Below are 18967 nucleotides of genomic sequence, written 5' to 3' on the forward strand. Positions count from 1 at the left end.
GGCAAATTAACTCAGCAAGGTTCTAAATGCATTAACAATTAGAATTATCAAGCGCCTACAGGTATTTTTTATGAATTACCAAATTTACCAAACAGGCTAAACCTACCCTTGGTTCAACAAACCCGAGTCTCCCTTATTTGTCGAACAAGATAATATTCAAAACATATACGATGTATATGGTAAACTACACCAAAATCAAAATGGTGAAAAATTACAGAAAAAATTGTTCGTTTTGTTTTGATAATTAAACTTGGTATGACAACAACAACAACAACAAAAACAACAACAGTAATAATCATAAAACGTTAATATAATATCAGCAATGTCTGGATGGCTTGATGGCGTCTGGATGAAGGACTTTCAGTTGCGAGCGACACTGTGTGCAGACATTAAACTTTGACAAGCACTTTCGAACGAAGATGCATGAGATCGCACCATAAATCAATCATCATGTTGCCAGGTTGGCTCCTTCCGATCTAAACTTTGAATGCATTAATTGGTTCAAGATACGTTACTCAGCGTTCATCTTAATTAAAGACTTATGTAATAAGTTTATATGTATGCAATACTAATTTCATTGATATATAAGAGTTGATGTTCAAATTTTTTTAAAAGTAATAATTTGAAAGATTGAATGAAACTTGAAATAAACATAAAACCAAATTCCATATGACACATTTTAGTTTTTCCAAAGGTGAATTAATATTTAATTTTTCAGTTTGTGATTTTATGCTGTTCATATGAACGTTTGTGACTGGGAAATTTATGATAGATGAAGAAGTTGCATGTGAGGTGCATGGAGTTTAATTTATTTCAGCTAAAGTTCATCCGCCGACGTTACTAATGGCAACGGCTGATTAGTAAATCATTTTCAGAACAGTTAAATTTCAGAACGAGTGCAAAGGTCATATTCCAATGATGATAAAGAAGTTTTAAAACGTGTATAAAAGAACAAAAGCTTATCACTGTGTATTCCTTGTTTACTTTGTCAATTTTCAATTTCTCGTCAAGGTAATTAAGCTGAATGTATTTGTTATTTCACATTTTTGTATCATTTTTTTTTTTTAATTTTTATTTGAAAAAAATTTAAACCATAGAGATAAATAATTGTTTTCATTCATTCAAACATCTAATTAGTTTCTAATGTAAATATTTATACCTTCGAAATATTGCAGTCTAGCTCGCATCCACCATGAACGGCAAACTCATCCTGTCTCTTCTCATCGGTGTGGCCGTCTTCCTGGCCGTCCAAGCCGACCACCACGATCATGACCATGAAATGACCATGGACGAGATGAAGGCAAAGATCAAGGGTTACGTCGACAAGACACCAGCTGATCAGTTGGCTGACCGCATCCAGAAAGGAATTGATTACCTGGTTGGTGGTGGGGCTAGGCCAGCTCATTTGCCAGCTGCAGGTTTAATTTTTATTAACTGACATTTTTAACATTTAGTATTTTTATATATTATGTATTTTATCATAATAATTTTTCATCCCACTTTCGACTTTAGGGTTCATCAATTAAAGATTTTAAGTTAATAAGAACTTTTCATTAACATCAACACATTATATGTTAAAGTTGAACTGAATATCTCCGCGAACATTCAACTTAATCATAAAATATTATTTTATAATTTACGTTCCAGTTGATCACCACGTCGCCAAAATGAGCCAAGATGAGAGACAAGAACTGGCTGACTACTTGAAATCCTTTCTGCACTAGATGAGATCATTTGACGATGTTTAAGTAACAAGGCTTCACCTTATATAATTCAAGAAATTAACTACTTTCAATAAATTTTATAATTTGTTGAATGGCTTAATGAATAAATTACTTATTATCACACGATGACGTGTTGTTTCTATACACACTTTCAACATAAAACATAGTTGAACATGCAGGGTGGTGGTCAGGTTCTGATGTTACAAAAAATCAAAAATATTATACGCATATATCTGATAACCTATCATCAATAATAACCTATTCGATGGCAAACGTTAGGCCTATTAACGTCTAAGATGGATGCAATCAATGGTAAAGACGTCTAGTCTTCTTGTTTTCGCGACCAAGTTAGAATGCAAAAAGATCCACCTACCACGCGTATTATTCTTTGATTCATGTGGATTCACTTGAGTTCTTTGTGCATGTGTTGTTATTTAAGAAAAGCAAAAAACCAAACAAAATATATTAGATAAATGTACATTCGATAATTTGACAAAATAGAGAAAGTTCATTTTATGAAATCAATTTAGTTTAGCAAGCGAATCCTGTATCCACTTCAAATTATAATTGCATAAAACTGGTTCAAAAGAAACGATTTAAGATTTTCAGCCAAGAAACAAAAGCAGCTATTTTCACGAAAACAATGCACTTCAGACTTCAACGTAGGAAAAAAAGCTTGCTCTCCTTGCATTTGAAAACAATTTTGCAACGATTCGACTTCAATTTCATTATTGATGAGTTTGCAAGCATAAAAACACAACACAAAGTTTTGAAGTTATTTTTTTATAGATTGTTTAATGCAAATACATTTTCACTAATATTACATTACATAAATTATATTAAAGAATGCACATAATAAAAATATATTAAAAATATTGCTTTTATTTGAATTTAGTTTCCTTAAATTATTATAAAATTGGGGCGGCAAATTACGACAGCCTCTAGGCGGCAAGAAGGAGTTAATCCGCCACTGCCCACCTATCGACACATTCATTATAAGTATCGAAAAAAATGAAGATGAAACAATTAAATTATATTTAACTAGATTAAAAACATATGAAGATTTTATTCCAATTTGCACAGATGGTTCAAAAATACGCAATTCAACATCATCACCAGTCGTTATTCAGCTACTTCTACAACGTTTGTCTGACACAGCTTCAATTTTTACAGAAGGAATACTTGCAATAAAGATGGCCCTTGATTATATACAAAATAGTTACAACAAAAAGAGTATGATTTTTACTGATTCTTTATCCTGTTTATTTGCCATACAGCAGGACAAACAAGAAAATCCATTATTAAAAGCAAATTAAAATGAAAATTAGCAACATTTTAAAATCAGATAGAGCAGAAACTCTGGCACCCTCACTACTCTTGAACAATAGGGTTTAAAACTTTATTTGAATTTCAGTATCTCAAATGTATTTCATTTAAGTTGAACAAAAGGACAAGCGACAAATTACGTTTTGTAATTCAAACAACACTTTCAAACTAATAAAATTTTGTTATAAGAATCATTATATTTTGAAATTGACACACTTTCTACGTTAAAAAAATTTTAACTTTGAACAGTTTATTTATAAAAACAGCAGAATTTAAACTTTACAACGTCGTTCAATGAAAAACAAAAATTAACAAATTTTCTCGCCACAGGTAAAAAGCTAATACATTAAACATTTTCTTCTCAAAAGTAGTTTCATTTGTAAATTTTTCAAGTGTTACAAGTTGTATAACCAATGCATTTTAAAGAAATTGAATTAAAATTAAACAATTTCAAAGTTCGCAAACATTTCAGTTTATGAACTTTAATCTGTACACGAGACATGAACAAATAATAAAAATTTTGCAAAACGTTTGCCACACAGGCTTGATATTGTGCATATAAAAGTTGAAGAAATATCGTCTTATGTTTCAGTCTTGTTTCTATCTTGCATCATTCTCAATCGAGGTACAAAAAATATTTTGGTTTCATTATTAACCATTTCCAAACACGTCTCTAACATGATCTATTTCAAAAATTTTGAATTATTTCAAAAATTTCACAAATATATTTTTTAAATATATTATTTATATTAGGTTTAATTTCAGCTGACAGTCATGCACGTCAAACTCATACTCTCTGTTTTCTTAGTGGTTCTCTTGAGCGTGCAAGCTGATGAGGATCATCAACATCTGACTTTTGATGAATTGAAAGAAAAAATCAAGGCGAAAATTCTTGAGGTTCCAGTGGGAGAACGTGCCGAGCGTATGCAGAAAGGAATCGACTACATACTTGGCAAGGGGGAAAGACCTGCTGACATGCCTGCTTCTGGTTCGTTCACAGTGTTTACATCATCACTCATTTTTTCATTTGTAAAATTTTTGTTTTCAATGTTTCAAAGTTGCTTCCAACATCATTTTCAATTGTTGTGCATAAACAAGAGTATTTTTTGTAAATTTTACAGATATTTCTTTATACACAAAATATTTTTTATATAACTGCCGATAAGGGTTTAAATATTTCATTCATTTTTTTTTTTATCAGCACAACAGACATGCCACTTCCGATAAATACTTTTTTTGATTTACAGGTGATCTGTACTTGTCTAAGTTGTCACCAGAACAGAAGCTAGATTTGGTGGAGTTTTTGAAAACATTCTTGTAAAGAATTCGACATTCATCGCGAGCAAGACGTTAAAGAAAAATTTATATAAATTTATAATTTTAATTTAAATATTCTAAGTATTTTAACATTAAACAAATAATGTTATGAATAAAATCTTCAAATAAATATTAAACAACAATAAATAGCTTTTTGAATAGGTTCATTGGCGGTTCTTGGGAGCACTAGGTGATTAGCATTTTTATTAAAAGTCAGTCTGATGTCGAAAATCGATCAAAATTGAAATATTAAAAAAATTTGTTGGTCTAATTTTGGCCACACTACCACACGAAAGTTGATCACAACGTAAAAATTTTTGCCCCTGCTAAAATTAAACATTTTCAAAATTTTAACCCAATCCGAGTCAAAGTTGTCCAGATGCACCACTGCATACATATACGTAACACAGGCATGCGTGCTTGCTTACATACATGGATACATAAACACACACACAAGTACTTTAAATACGAACTTTTTGAATGTACCAAGCGTACCCGTTTATTATAAAGATGTGAGTCGCTCCATAGTGGCAGTGGCTGAAGTGTCCAATGAGAGACGACACATGGTTCAGCGTTGCACTGACCTGTGAATGTGAATATATCTATGTCAACGAAATGTGTGCGGTTCGTTGCTAAAGTCAAATCATGTCACTTTGTGTTTCATGTGCCACGTCTTTTTGTTATTTTTGATAACAGCGTTGTGGAAATGATTATGACCAACCATGTTATACAATTTCCCACCACATATTGTTGTAGTGGTTTTATTTTTCCTGTTATAAGGTAATGTTTAGTTTGTGTCACTGTAGAACTCAGCTTTGCGTTTCATAGTTTTTCTTCAATAAAATTTACTGTTGCTTTTGTAGCTGTGAAGAGGTAAATCTATTCAAGTTTTGGTTCTATGTTTTTTCTGTTGATAAAATTAGCGTCTTATAGAAGACGACGTAATGATGAATTTATTGTAACAATAACCACTCTGAACAATTTATTTAGAACAATGCAACTTAATTCTCTAAAAAAAAAGTTAAAAAAAATACTTAATCTTCAATCATTAAAATCAGAATAAGGATAACCTCACAAACATCAGAAATTGTATTTCAATTTAAAATTTCACGCATTACGCCATTCAATAAGATAAGCCAATTTCTTTTCGAAAGCTCTTTAAGTTTTTTCAAAATAAAAAACATCTATTGTGTATGTCTCTTTAACCACAAAAATTTACTCAGATTCGCAATTTTTATATCATTCAAAATGCAAGCCAGATAGTTAAGGCGTAAAATTGAAACATTGGTGAATAATAATAAATAGTTACGTCAGTAATGGGCAGCTGGACCCAAAGTGCTTAGTTAGAAAAAATTTTGTGCCGTGATAAAAGGCACCCTGGGTAGTTAAATGTAAAGTTGTGGGCAGTAACGAAACAAAAAATGTAGCTAATATTTCGTACTTACAATTACTCACACTGAAGCATTCACTGAGGCAGACACAAACAAGTTATTCTAACGTGAAGAAACATAAAATGTTGTACGCACATATACATACGGCATTCACTAAATCACTGAAGCTTTAGAGAGAATTAAAAAATAGTATTTATTATTTTTAAACAATAAAAATTATCTTAAATGTTAATTTTAGATGCAAAACCAACAAAGTGATAATGTAATTATGGAATGTAATCATTGTAATGAATAGCAAATAGTAAGTGCATGTTATAAAACATTATCGATAAAGACAATGACGCTGTAATTAAGCTAAGAAATATTTTAACAATTTAAATCGGCGTTTAAAAAATCATTTATTTCGCACGACCCGCTAGAATAAACCCTGATTTATGTGACGGTATTAAATGATTAAAACAAATATGCAATAATATAAAATATATATTAATATAAAAAAATTCAAATAATTGGATAGTAAATTAAACTTTTTTAGAAAGTTATGTAAAATTAAATAATATCGAGAATGGAGATAAAATAAAATGTCAACAACGTCACTGTTGAATCAAGCAGAAGTGCGGTTACACTGACTTATATAAAGAATGGATAAATTTATTTTTACAAGTAGAAATATCGTCCTTTTATTCTAATTTATATCAATTATTCTTTTAAAATTATTATTAAAATTGATTTGATGTTCATCTTATAAACTAACTAAACTTGAAATAATACTTCATAGATAATATAATTTAACAGAAATATTTTTTTAACTTGAAGAAAAAGATTGCTTGCTAACGTTTGTGATTTTTTCGTAAATTTATTATAATAAACAAGCTACGTTACGACAACCAGATAGCAATTAATAGATAGAAAATAATTATGAATCACATAAAGTTACAAATTTTGCCATATTATTGTTGTTTAATAATTATATTTTGGCATGAGCAACATATGAAAATAGTCAAAGAAGCATCTGTCAGTGTAAAACATAACTTCAAAAATTGAAATGTGTATGTTTAACATGTTAACAACAATCGCAGCTTAATTATTGTAGGTTATTGCTAAACTGCTTACAACACTGAAATGAATGAACCAATTGATCAAATAGAAGAAATAAATAACAACAAAAAATTATATGATACGAAAACATCGGACCGATGAATTATTAGGGCTGTAACATTCAAAAGCTCACAAACGAAATTTTTAGTATCCACATTCCAAAAAAAAAACAATAATTTTAAAATTGTGTATAAAAGTTACCAAAAAATTTAGAGAACTGCAACAATTCTCAAATCTCCAAACCCAACAAACATTTTGATTATGTCGCTATTTATTTTGATCACACGAAATTAAATTGCGATGAAGTTAAATGTTAATCACGAGCGTCATCTCAAAACCAGCGACGTTCAACGCATCACGTTCGGACATAACACCATGAAACATGTGACAGTCAGTAAGCATGAAAACAACATATGCTAACAAAACAGTAGTCTGTTACTACTGAAATATTGATTGTACATTTTAAAAAAATATGTTAAAATTAAATTGTTAATTGGAGTACACGACAAAAAGTGCACATAAAAGCATGCACATTTGCCCACACAACACACTCAAAAATACAAAAAGGCACACAGACGGACACACACACACACACAGACTAGTACACACAAACACTAACATAGAAGCACACACTACCAGATGGGCACACACTTAGACAGAACCATTCGCGCGCACACTCAGACTCACGCACAGGCACGCACGCACACACACACACACAAACAAATAATTACACAAACGTTATATATAGCGTAATAAATATAGAAAACTTTTCATAAAATAAAAGAATTATTTTGTTCAGATTATTATAGATAAATTATAGATGAAAAATAGACCAGACAGCATAATTAAAAGCTTATTTGACACTAAAATACATTAATCCCACAATTTTCTGTTTATCGAAGCTCTTTAAAACTGGCGCATGCATTTTGTATGAACACGCTCTTGAAAATTTAATGAGTTCTTTCACAACAATTACTATCAGCTCATTATAGGAACGAATGAATCTGCTTTTTGGTACTTTATTACATTTTGTTTCTGTTATTGTTGCTGTTATTTTACAGTAATTGTAGTTGCAATTGTATGTTATTATGTCAAATTGTCTATATACTAATAAATAAAATAGGAACAAAATGAAGATCTACTAAAAATTAAGTACACAATAGAGCCCCAAGCGGATAATCGCAATGCGGTTTCAAACGTGGTGGTTACACGAATAAAAAATTCTCAAAACTCCGCGGATTTTGCGGTTTGCGGATTTTGTCTGTGCGGTTTACCGCGGATGCGGATTCAAGTGCGTTATTTTAAAAAAACAACCCTCAAAACTAAATTTTTAATTTTCAAAAATTTTCAGAAAAAAAAATTTTTTTTTTCGTTTGTTTGCATATATGAACGTGTGTGCGTATGTATGTGTATTTAATGACCACAGCTGTGTCTCTCTGTGGTTCACGTTGATAAAGCGAAGCAAGCAACTTCTACTAATTATCTCAGCAGTTTTTGAATAAAGAATGTTAGTTCAATGTATGCACGTCTACACTTACACACACAAACATACATGTATATGTAAATGTGTGTGCATATATGTGTTATATAAAATGTATTTGTGAAGTGTATCTATCTTTGATTCTTAAGTGTTATTATCCATATATACACACACATATATGATACAAATATATATATACACACATATATGATACAAATATATATACACACATATATGATACAAATATATATATACACACATATATGATACAAATATATATATTTGTATATACCAAGTGACCCAAATGGGTCACTTGGTATATACAAATTAACATACATATGTGAAGTTGTGACGATTGCGTTGATAATGATTGCGCGATTGAAATATGCCGCCTGTATATTTTGTGAAATTGTGACGATTGCGATGATAATGATTGTATCTTTGAGGCGTGCCGCCTGTATATATCTATATGTTTTAATAGACATTCTATGTATGTATATTTTGTTATTTGATATGCTATATATGCGACGCTTGCTCTGTGCTGTTTTGTTTATAGGGAGTATAGCAATATATGCGACGCGTGCTACGTGCTGTTCTGATTATAGAAAAAAGTATAGAAGGGAGTATAGAATTTTCTATGATATAGAAAGCGTTATGTAGATAGGGCGGTAAAAACTTATAAAAGGTCGCGAGTTGAGATATAGAGGGTCGTCGTTCGTTGTTTTTATTTTAGGTTTTGTTTCTAGCTTGGTTTCGTCTGCCTGATAGTTACATTATTATTAAATTGTTAATTTTGGATTTATCGCTTGTTTATAAAGACAGAGGTTTGATTTTAACTATTTTTGTTTGTTTTATTTTTCTTTTATTGAATAAAAGAAGTGTACACTTGAAATTTGGCTCGGCTTAATTATTTTACCTAAAATAATGTATGTCGAAGAAGACTTGCTGATAGTTGACGAAGTTGGCGTCTCTAGTCAACAAGCAGGGCGCAAACAAACTTTCGCCCGGCCCGTGTTTTCAGACTCTTAAAGGGTCTATTGTAGAGTGGCGGATCCCGGCCAGGAAAGACTCCGTCGAGGGGAAGACTCGGGTGAATATTCGTATGTGGACGTGGTTCGGGACCGCGCGGTGCGGAATTCGAATGTCGCCCGGCGAAAATCTACAATTGGCGCCCAACGTGGGTTTCTTTTTCAAACAATACAGGTTTTAGGCGCAGCAGAAGCCAAGGTGATTCTCCAAATTTTTTAGGTAACAGGTGCCATGTCCGACAACAAGAAACTTTTTAGGTATTAGGTCACAGGAACCAAAAGAGGATCGAAAATCAACCTCGAGCAGACTTTTAACGCTCGCCACCAACAAAATGAAATTGTTTTAAACAACAATCGTTTCGAAATTGTTGACAGGCACGAAATAAACCCGCGTATTGATTTTTCAGGGAACAATTTAGGTTACAGGTTTATCCCCACACAAGATGTTTCAGGTTTTAGGTGCCAGGGTGATCCAAAGTCGCAGAATTTTGGACTGAATGAGTAGCGATTAGCGTCCAGTAGATCAGCGGCAATCATTAAAAAACCGAACAAGATGGACGGCAAAATAAAATTTCAGGTAACATCAACAAGGGCAGTGCGACCGAGCGAGAGAGAGACACAGTTGAACACGAGTCGACGTGTGACAGTCGGGAACCGCTTCATTCAACTGGTTTGAAGTCTCAGGTTCATCAATTGCGCATAGGTACCGAGCGTGACAATTGCTTCGACCTGACAGATTTGATGGCACCGGTTGTCTCAAAACTTTCTTAAAAAAGTTTGAGATATGTGCCAGGTACAATAATTGGAATCTCGTAGACATGGAAGCGTATTTGTCATGTTCGTTAACAGGTGAAGCTTCACATGTTTTCTGGAATTTAACAGGTTTAAGTTACCAAGAGCTAGTATCTAAGCTAGAAGATCGTTTTGGAACAAGAGGTCATGAAGAGTTATACAGGTACGAATTACAGATTTTTCGTCGAAAACCTGGTTACGAGAGTTGTCGATGGTTACTAAAAGACTCATGTCATTAGCCTATCCAGGAGAGCAGTCAAGATTAGCTACACATCTAACTAGGGACTTTTTCTTGTCAGCCCTCGAAAATGCTGAATTGGAGTTAAAGGTTAGGGAAAAGGAACCAAAGAACATTGACGATGCTTTTAGGTTTGCACAGCGTCTTAAAGTTTCAATGATGGTGGTAGATTCATCTCACAAGTTTAACCCGCAGGTTAAAGATTCACAAGCAGGAGCAGAGAACATGGAGTCGATGGTACGACAGATTGCATTCCTTCAAAAGTCATTCGAAGAATTCAGAAATAACAGAGCGCAGCCAACTGTATCCCGAGTTGAGCGAGAGAAAATTTGTTTCAATTGTAAGAAGCCAGGTCATCTTGCAGTCGAATGTCCTCAGAAAAATGAGACCTGCAAATCTCAAACTTATAGTCAAGTGAATTTCAAAGGTTGTTACAAATGTGGAAAGACAGGTCATTTTGTAAGGGAGTGCCAGCAGAAAGGAATGACAAGCAGCACAGTGGATCACGTGAACAAGTCAATTAAAAGCAACGATCGTGTCATGTATCTGCCAATCACAATTAATGGCAAAAGAAAATTAGGTTTACTTGATAGTGGCAGTAGTGTATCCATTGTTCCAACGTCTATGGTTGATGTCACAAAGATTAGACCGACGGAAAAGAGATTGAAAGCTGCCAACAACACAGAAATTCCAGTCAAAGGAGAAATGAAGTTGCAAATTAAAGTTGATGATTATTCAAATTCAGCGTTGGTGTTGGTGTCTGATCATGTTTCAGAAATTGTTTTAGGTTTAGATTGGCTCAGGAACAATCATATCTCGTGGAAGTTTGGCGAAGGGAAAATCGCCGTGGGTAACAAAAATAGAACGATGAAATTAGTTATTAAACATTTTTCATGCAGGAAGTTTTGTCGTATTGAAGCTCACACAGAAGTGCGCATCCCTGTGCAGACTGAATTAGACGTGCCAGCAAAGATGCTTGTTTGCCAGCCGTCCAAGTTGGAATCGACCGGATTTATGTGTTCGGAAAACAGACAAATAGAATCGGATATGAAGATTTGTAATACTTGTTGGAAAAATATACTTGCAAGGAATGTTAAGAGACACATGGCTTCTTGCAAGAGGAACGAAGCGAGTAATCAAACGCTTTTAAGAAAAAAAGGTCATCTAAAAAAGACTTAGACTGACAACATCAAAAAAGCCTTTAAAATAAAAAAAACACAAATATCGCAGAAGCCGGAAAAATGAAAATAAAGATAGAAAAAGTGTAGAAGTGAAATTTGTTGCTAGGTTCTTTCAGAAAACTGTCATAGCAATTATAACAGCTACACGCAAATTTGCTTCAACATATGTTGTCTTCAATTTTTGTTTATTTACTTTTTCGTCCAAAACAACAACAACATCGAATTTTTTTAAATATGTTTTTCTTCTCCCTTGACACAATTGTTTTTGATTATTACAGCTACGAAGAATATAAAACCGAAAACCTTTCTGCGAGACTACCGCGCAACAAACTGATTAAACAGCTATTAAAAATTTGTATGCAAACTAGTTTTACAGTTACAACAACCGATACAACGACAACTTAGTAACGCCAAAATTGCTGGACAAGAAAAAAATTTAGACACAGGTTTGCAAATCAAAATCGAAAATTCTCACACCACTGCACATTCTCCGGGAACATTTCCCATGTCCATCACAGGTGATGTAACCTTTGGGGTCTTTTTTGGGGTACGACCTGGTGTCCGTTTTGTTGCGAGAGCAAGGGTTGTTTGAATGACAACTGTAATAAGTTACTCTTGTTGTTGTGGATGTTGTTATTGATTGGTTGGCTGATTTTGTTGTCTTAAATGATGTTGCTGTTTCAGTTGGTGGCAGTTCCACTCTTGCACTTTCTGAAGTTTCCATCTTTGATGTTGATGCTTCACTTGCTGTTAATGTTTTCGAGTTTGTTGCCGATGTTGTTTCCATTGAAGATGATAAAGATGTTGATGATGATGATGATAATAATGATGTTGATGATGATGGTGGTGGTTGGGGCAGTGTTAAGATTGATGATAGTGGGAACGAGAATGGTGATTGTGTTGACGACAACGAAGACGAATTTATCAATGGAAACAATATTTTTTTCTGCAAAAAAAACAATATTAAACAACTAACGTTATTGTAAAACTTAAATATTTTCATAAATTAATTGTTTATTAAATTTGTAACAATTTGTATGAATATTGTTGAACTAACCTTAAAACACTTACAGTTTGGAAGATGAACGAAACGCTGGAGAGCATTACCCTCATCACCGGCATACAACCAACAGTTTGTGTTTCAATTGCTGCAGAACAGTAGCGGAAGTGCATGCAGTTGATATCTCTGTGGCAGTTGTAAGCGCACACTGCCTCACACATCTCTACTTTATGAGTTGCTGTTGCTTGGTTGGTCGGTGATTCCTCTGGACAGGCCGGTGTGTTTGTTTGTGGGTCCAGGATTGGTTTGAATATGGAGAGTGCTGACGATGAAGGGAGTGATAACAACTATGGTGATGATGGCAGAGTAGTTGGATTTGGGGTTACAGATTGACAATGGTTTTCCATAATCAAAATAGATAAAATAATAATCAATAAAACGTTGTGGAGATTCATTATATTTAAACAAATTATTTCTGGTTTCGGAAACGTTTGTGACTATGAAAATATATTTGTAAAAAAAAGCAATTGAAGACTTTTATCTTACAATTTTAACATTTATTGCTAAAACTCTGTTAGGAATGTTGATTGTGTTGTGGAAAATGCGGCTTCAACGGTTCAATTAATTACTATCGAATCATTTATCAACTTTAAAACCTCGATGTCACCTCTGCGGAACGACTGAATTTTTGGGAGGTAAAAAATGTTATTCTATTTCCTTTAGTAGACATCGCTACTCATGCATTCAATATATGTGCACACATACATACATACACTCATATACACTCATATATATATATATATATATATATATATATATATATATATATATATATATATATATATATATATATATATATATATATGTGTGTGTGTGTGTGTGTGTGTGTGTGTGTGTGTGTGTGTGTGTGTGTGTATGTTGGTAATAGACCACAATTTTTACAATATTCTACAAATTCTACCGAATATATGTATATATTCACTCATACGTATATATATATATATATATATATATATATATTTAGGAACGAGGTTTTCAGAAATGCAAATTTCATTGAAATTGTTTGCCCATTTTGCATTAATTAACTTCTTTATAAGACATTCAACGAGGCGGTATTGTTTGAGTTCATATTTATCTAAAACTGGAATAAAGCTAACAGCGCTGTTTCGGCGTAATGCCATCTTCAGAGCCTAAATATTGTTTAAACATATAATTTAATTAAAATAAATGCCTAATGTAAAATGTGAAAATATAGAAAATAAAATATGTATTAAATTGTGAAATAAATTAACCTTGTTGTAAATATCATAATAACTAAAGTTTATGTAGATTATATAAATAAAATAATGTAATTTAAATAAAATGTTTAGTAAAATAATTAAAATATAGAAATTTTATAAAAGTTTTAACATGTTTGAAAAACGTTAGTGAAAACTAATTACGAATGACATGTGCGCCAGATATATAATATTGCTGTGTATGCGTTGTGAATACAACTATTGCGGTTGAATATGTGTGATACGAGTTTCCACATCAGACCCACGGATACATAGTTAAATATAAATACATATATGTACATGCAAGATACATATCGATGTATAGATCAAGTATTAAGTATCACATAATACATCCAACGACGCAATGACGGTTGTCGGATGACGCTGGGTCACAAACTGCGTGTTGATGGGTTGAAATGTATTCAACGTAGAATGATATTCATATCGTTGTGGTACACGCAGATCCTGTGGATCAACCCCAACGGCAACAGTAGGTGTGAGATCGTGATATTGAGAAAACAATTGCAAAGTGTGATCAAAGCTGTTATATTGTTTATTGAGTGAGGGTTTATGCTTGTTGATATGAAGGGCTTCTTTAATTTTAAGGCGAACTGGATCGGGTTCATAATCAAGGATCGTTGTGTTGGGATCCAATATGTTCCTCGTAAGCGGTTGATGATGTACCCGTTCCATATGGTCCTTAATGGCACCATTCTGTGTATGCATGGTGAGTCTTCTAGAGAGAGTAGTTCTCGTATGGCCGATATAACTCTCCACAACACAGGTGGCACGGGACAAGAAAATCGGTATACGAGATTGGTTCTCTCTAGTTTGTTGGGGGGACGTGTGTTGTTATTTTTAACGATAAAGCTGGATGTTCGGTTGGTGTTGTAATAAATTATGAACTTCAGTCGGTAGCTTTCGTTGGGAACGGAGACATTGGATTTGATGATACGTTTGAGCATTGATTCATCAACTTTGTAGTTGTCATGCATTTGATTGAGATAATATAGAGGTATAATTGTTTTTGTCGAGGTTGGAGTTATAGGATTATTTGTTTTGTTGATATAATGTTTTATGGTATTATCTATTAATTGGTTGGAATAGTTGTTGTTGATGAGAAACTGCTTTATGCGAATCAGTTCTGTATTGAAAATATTGATATCCGAAGAGATTTTGTATGCCCGATGAATGAAGTTATAGATGACGTTGTTTTTAAAGCGGTCGGGGCAGTCCGAATGATTATTTAAGACCTGACCTGAATTAGTCGGTTTAACATAAACCCTCGAAGTTAGCTGTCCTTCTTTTTCTTCAATTAAGCAATCGAGAAAGGCCAATTGTTTTTCGGTGCTAAATTCGATGGTGAATTTGAGATGGGAGTTGTTCTGAAATATATTCTGTAAGTTGTAATAAATTCTGTTATTATATATATATATATATATATATATATATATATATATATATATGTTGGTAAAAGACCATAATTAATGCAGTCATGGTATCACTTCTAATAAAATAATAACATAAATATTATAAAAAGTGATTATTTAATGTAATTGAAATGCTTGCCATTGCATCCCTTTATATAATATATTAAATACGACGTAGAATTATTTTCGTTACAAATATTTTAAAACAGTTTTCTTTTTAATAGACTGTTTCTTATTTTCAAACGATACTAACAAGAACATTCCACTGTTTACAATAAAACCTACCATTTCATTGAGTTTCTATAATGCTTGGTCAATATTTCCACATCCGTATTATCGTCGATGTTTACCTATGTAAAGTTTATTCAATGAGTGCTAAGTAATAATAATATTACAGACGTGAAGCCGAGATAAGAACTAGTAGTTAGAAATTGCGTAAATAATTAAAACGGTTGTTAAAAAAAGTCACGTGACACGGCATGTGACGCATTCACCAGCTGATCTGTAGCTATATAATGAACGCCAAGAGACACACAAGAGGAGGAGCGACAGAAAAACAGAACGAAGACAGACACACAAGAATGAGGAGAATAGATAAGAAGGGGACGTTCAACTTAGTTTGAGTTTAAAGTAGTTGTGTTCATCTATCGGAAATCTTAAATCTACGGATAAACGAACTCTTGACTATCGTTGTAAGCTACAACACGGTATTAGAGATATGGCGAGTATTAAAGCTATAACATCGGTGTTGGTAGTTACGAGGTCGAAGAGGTTACAACACAGGTGCTAGAAGTGGGGTCTTCAGGTATTACACACTGGTGACAGAGGTAAAAATTTGGTAGCTGGAAACTCACTGTAGTAAAGAATACCAGTGCTAGAGAATTCAATGTAATTAGTCTGACAAGAGAAGCTTAACTACTGACGACTAAGTCATCTGAAATAATTCTGTTCAGGAGTCAAGAATCTACGTAAAGAGAAATAACCATACCCTACAAGTTAAAGGGGTCGGTTATAACAATAATAATAATAATTTGAACTCTTTTATTATTGCAGAAGACATAAAATCAAATCAAAATAGACAAAATAAAATAAAATAAATTGTTAATATTGTAATAAATTGTTAATATTGTAATAAATTGTTAATATTGTTATGCACGATCCTCCCATACTCCTTGCCAAAGGTAAGTGCATAGGAGTAAGAAATATATTTTAAAAATAGTTTACGCAGTGTTCCTATCACAATAATAATTATAATAATAATAATAAAAATAATAATAATAATAGTAATAGTAGTAGTAGTAGTAGTAGTAGTAGTAGTAGTAGTAGTAGTAGTGGTAGTAGTAGTAGTAGTAGTAGTAGTAGTAGTAGTAGTAGTAGTAGTAGTAGTAGTAGTAGTAACATAAACAAATTGTACCATAGATATTGCAGCAACGAATTTCAGCATGAGGTTTGTGAGTGGTTGTGGATATCTCAATATATATTATATGTCTTGCTGCTCGAAAGACTTTGTTTGATGTCATGGTTAACTGTAGTTTCGTGACTTTGTCGCCACTGTTTTGACAAGAAAACTTTTCTGCTGCGATGCATACGACCAGCTGGGAGTTTGTTTGCAAGTCGACGGATGGGACAAGCTGGTTGTGCTAGCCGTTTTTAGAGGTTTGTCACGTGATTTTTCGTGTGTCACGTGATTTGCTGCTTCACAATTTTGATTATTTTGCATACTGGAGTCAGATGAACATGGGACAGTTCATTAATATTATTAATACTATCATTATTATCGTTGCTATTGTTATGATTATTATAATTATTATTGTTGTTATTATTACTATTATATTAATAATAATTATATCTATTTTTAAATAAGAAAATTGAACAATTGTTTAAATGGTGCTAAACATAACAAGGTATGTGTGGTGTTGATATAGAGACTCAGTGTTTGTGCATTAAATAATCATTCTGCATCAATTAATTTTTTTAATCTAGATTTTTCTGGAACATTCATTTTGATATTATTTTATCTCCGAAAATTTTTATAAAACAAGTCGACATGTGGTAATCTCACACCAAACCCAAAAATTTTTCCTCATCTTAATGGGAGTCACACAAATAGGGGCTCAGATACAATGTCTAATGAGGTCAAGAAAAAACTGCACCTACTCAAAAACAATGGTCTGACTAAGGCATGAACTCACAAATTTACCTGCCAGCCTTTTTTGGATAAAAAGTTCGAAGTTCAACTTTTTTAGCTAGATTTTGTTTTGTAGTTTTTTTAATTAAACATTTTATTGTTTGAATTTAGTATTTAGTTAAATTTCTTAACGAAGTTGTTCACTATTTTGTTATTGTTTGAGTTTTCGTTCATTTTCAAGTTAAGTGTGGAGAACAAAACTAAATAAACATCAATTGCGTACAACTTATTATTTTATTATTAAAATTTTTTTTTCATCACTTGTCACCAACAAATTCAGAAATCTCGAGATCAACAAAAATAGGTCTTATAATTCATTTCAGTAATGAAAGTTTAAACAATTTGCCTGGAAGAAGTTTTTTAACTGTCATCATTTGCGAAACCCTAAATAAAAATATAAAAAAATTATTAACAAAACACGTACAAATATTATTAAACTTTGAATGACGAAATTTATTTAAATTCAAAAACATTTAGAAACTAACAAAGATAGTCTTCACAGGTCTTGCAACAGGGCACAGCATAATTTTTGCAATTTAGTCTCTTATGATACGGTGTAATTAATTCGCTGCACCAATCTGGTCGCGCGTCCGCCACGCATTCATTCGATGATGGTGGCTGTGTAGTAGTAGTTGGTCTCTGAGTCGTTGAAGCTTGTGTTGGCTCGATGGTCTCTGTGGACAATGTTTGTGAAAAATTCGAACTTCAAACTAGAAAAAATAAGACATTTTATGATGAAAGTGGAAAGTTTAAAGTTTTAAAACCTTCCTTAAATCCACTACAGGCGTTACAGCAGTCATCCCTAACGAACTGCCTAGTGCAATATCTTTGTGGGTTCCCCGCCACATCAGCGCAGGTAAATGGGTCATAATTCATATCAATTGTGACTGGTGAATCGCCAAACAAACATGAATCTGAAATCATTTTTTTTATTTCATATTTATGATTCATTTCAATGTAGATACATGCATGTTCGTGTTGATGGAACTAACATTATAAATTAGACTTAACTGTCTTTATACAAATATTTTATCAATAATTCGTACAAAATTATTTGTTTAAAAATGATTTTTCTCTAAAATATTAGGTCGCAATTTTTATCAACAAAACATTCAAACGTTATAATTCATTTCACAATAAAAATAATTTCTCAAACAACTGACATTTATGAATGAAAAATCATTTTTAACAAAAAGTTTTGAACCTTGAGCAGCGGGTGCCCTAGGGTCCTTAACGCATTGATAATTGATGCACCACATTTTGTCACCACATGAAGTTCCAGGCATGGCAGCCCCTCCTTGGCTGACGCAGCGTTGTTTTACTGGGTCCCAGCAATAAAACTCGGAACAGATCTTCGCGTAGTTTTTGTTTGATGGCTGACATTTTTAAATGATCGGAAGGTTGGCGTTAGAATTTGGAAGATGGAACAAAGTTTTTCATAAAATATAAATGTAAATAGAGAATTATTGACTCTGCTGGATTATTATTTATTTCAAA

At 32.7% G+C, this 18967-nt stretch overlaps 3 protein-coding genes across 3 annotated transcripts in view; 1 reads left to right on the forward strand and 2 right to left on the reverse strand.

Annotated features, from left to right (window-relative positions):
* Positions 1-988: 988 nt before the first annotated feature.
* Positions 989-1848, forward strand: HELRODRAFT_191758 (hypothetical protein). Its single transcript, XM_009019334.1, has 3 exons — positions 989-1011; positions 1176-1418; positions 1648-1848. The coding sequence occupies exons 2-3, from the start codon at positions 1193-1195 to the stop codon at positions 1722-1724; spliced, it is 303 nt and encodes a 100-aa protein (XP_009017582.1). The 5' UTR covers positions 989-1011; positions 1176-1192; the 3' UTR covers positions 1725-1848.
* A 10163-nt stretch (positions 1849-12011) lies between these two features.
* Positions 12012-13756, reverse strand: HELRODRAFT_172674 (hypothetical protein; the record flags this gene model as incomplete). Its single annotated transcript, XM_009019335.1, has 3 exons — positions 12012-12129; positions 12633-12922; positions 13733-13756. 3 exons carry the CDS (start codon positions 13754-13756, stop codon positions 12012-12014), a joined length of 432 nt encoding a protein of 143 aa, XP_009017583.1.
* Positions 13757-17688: 3932 nt separating this feature from the next.
* HELRODRAFT_191759 (hypothetical protein) overlaps positions 17689-18967 on the reverse strand; it is a 7286-nt gene continuing 6007 nt past the window's right edge. The window contains exons 8-11 of the mRNA XM_009019336.1: positions 18675-18846; positions 18235-18384; positions 17956-18144; positions 17689-17854 (exon numbers count right to left, since the gene is read on the reverse strand). Coding sequence (XP_009017584.1) covers positions 17841-17854; positions 17956-18144; positions 18235-18384; positions 18675-18846 — 525 coding nt within the window. The 3' untranslated portion in view covers positions 17689-17840. The remainder of the gene's footprint in view (positions 17855-17955; positions 18145-18234; positions 18385-18674; positions 18847-18967) is intronic.

The sequence above is a fragment of the Helobdella robusta genome, assembly GCF_000326865.2.
Source record: "Helobdella robusta unplaced genomic scaffold HELROscaffold_24, whole genome shotgun sequence".
Lineage (NCBI taxonomy): Eukaryota > Metazoa > Annelida > Clitellata > Rhynchobdellida > Glossiphoniidae > Helobdella > Helobdella robusta.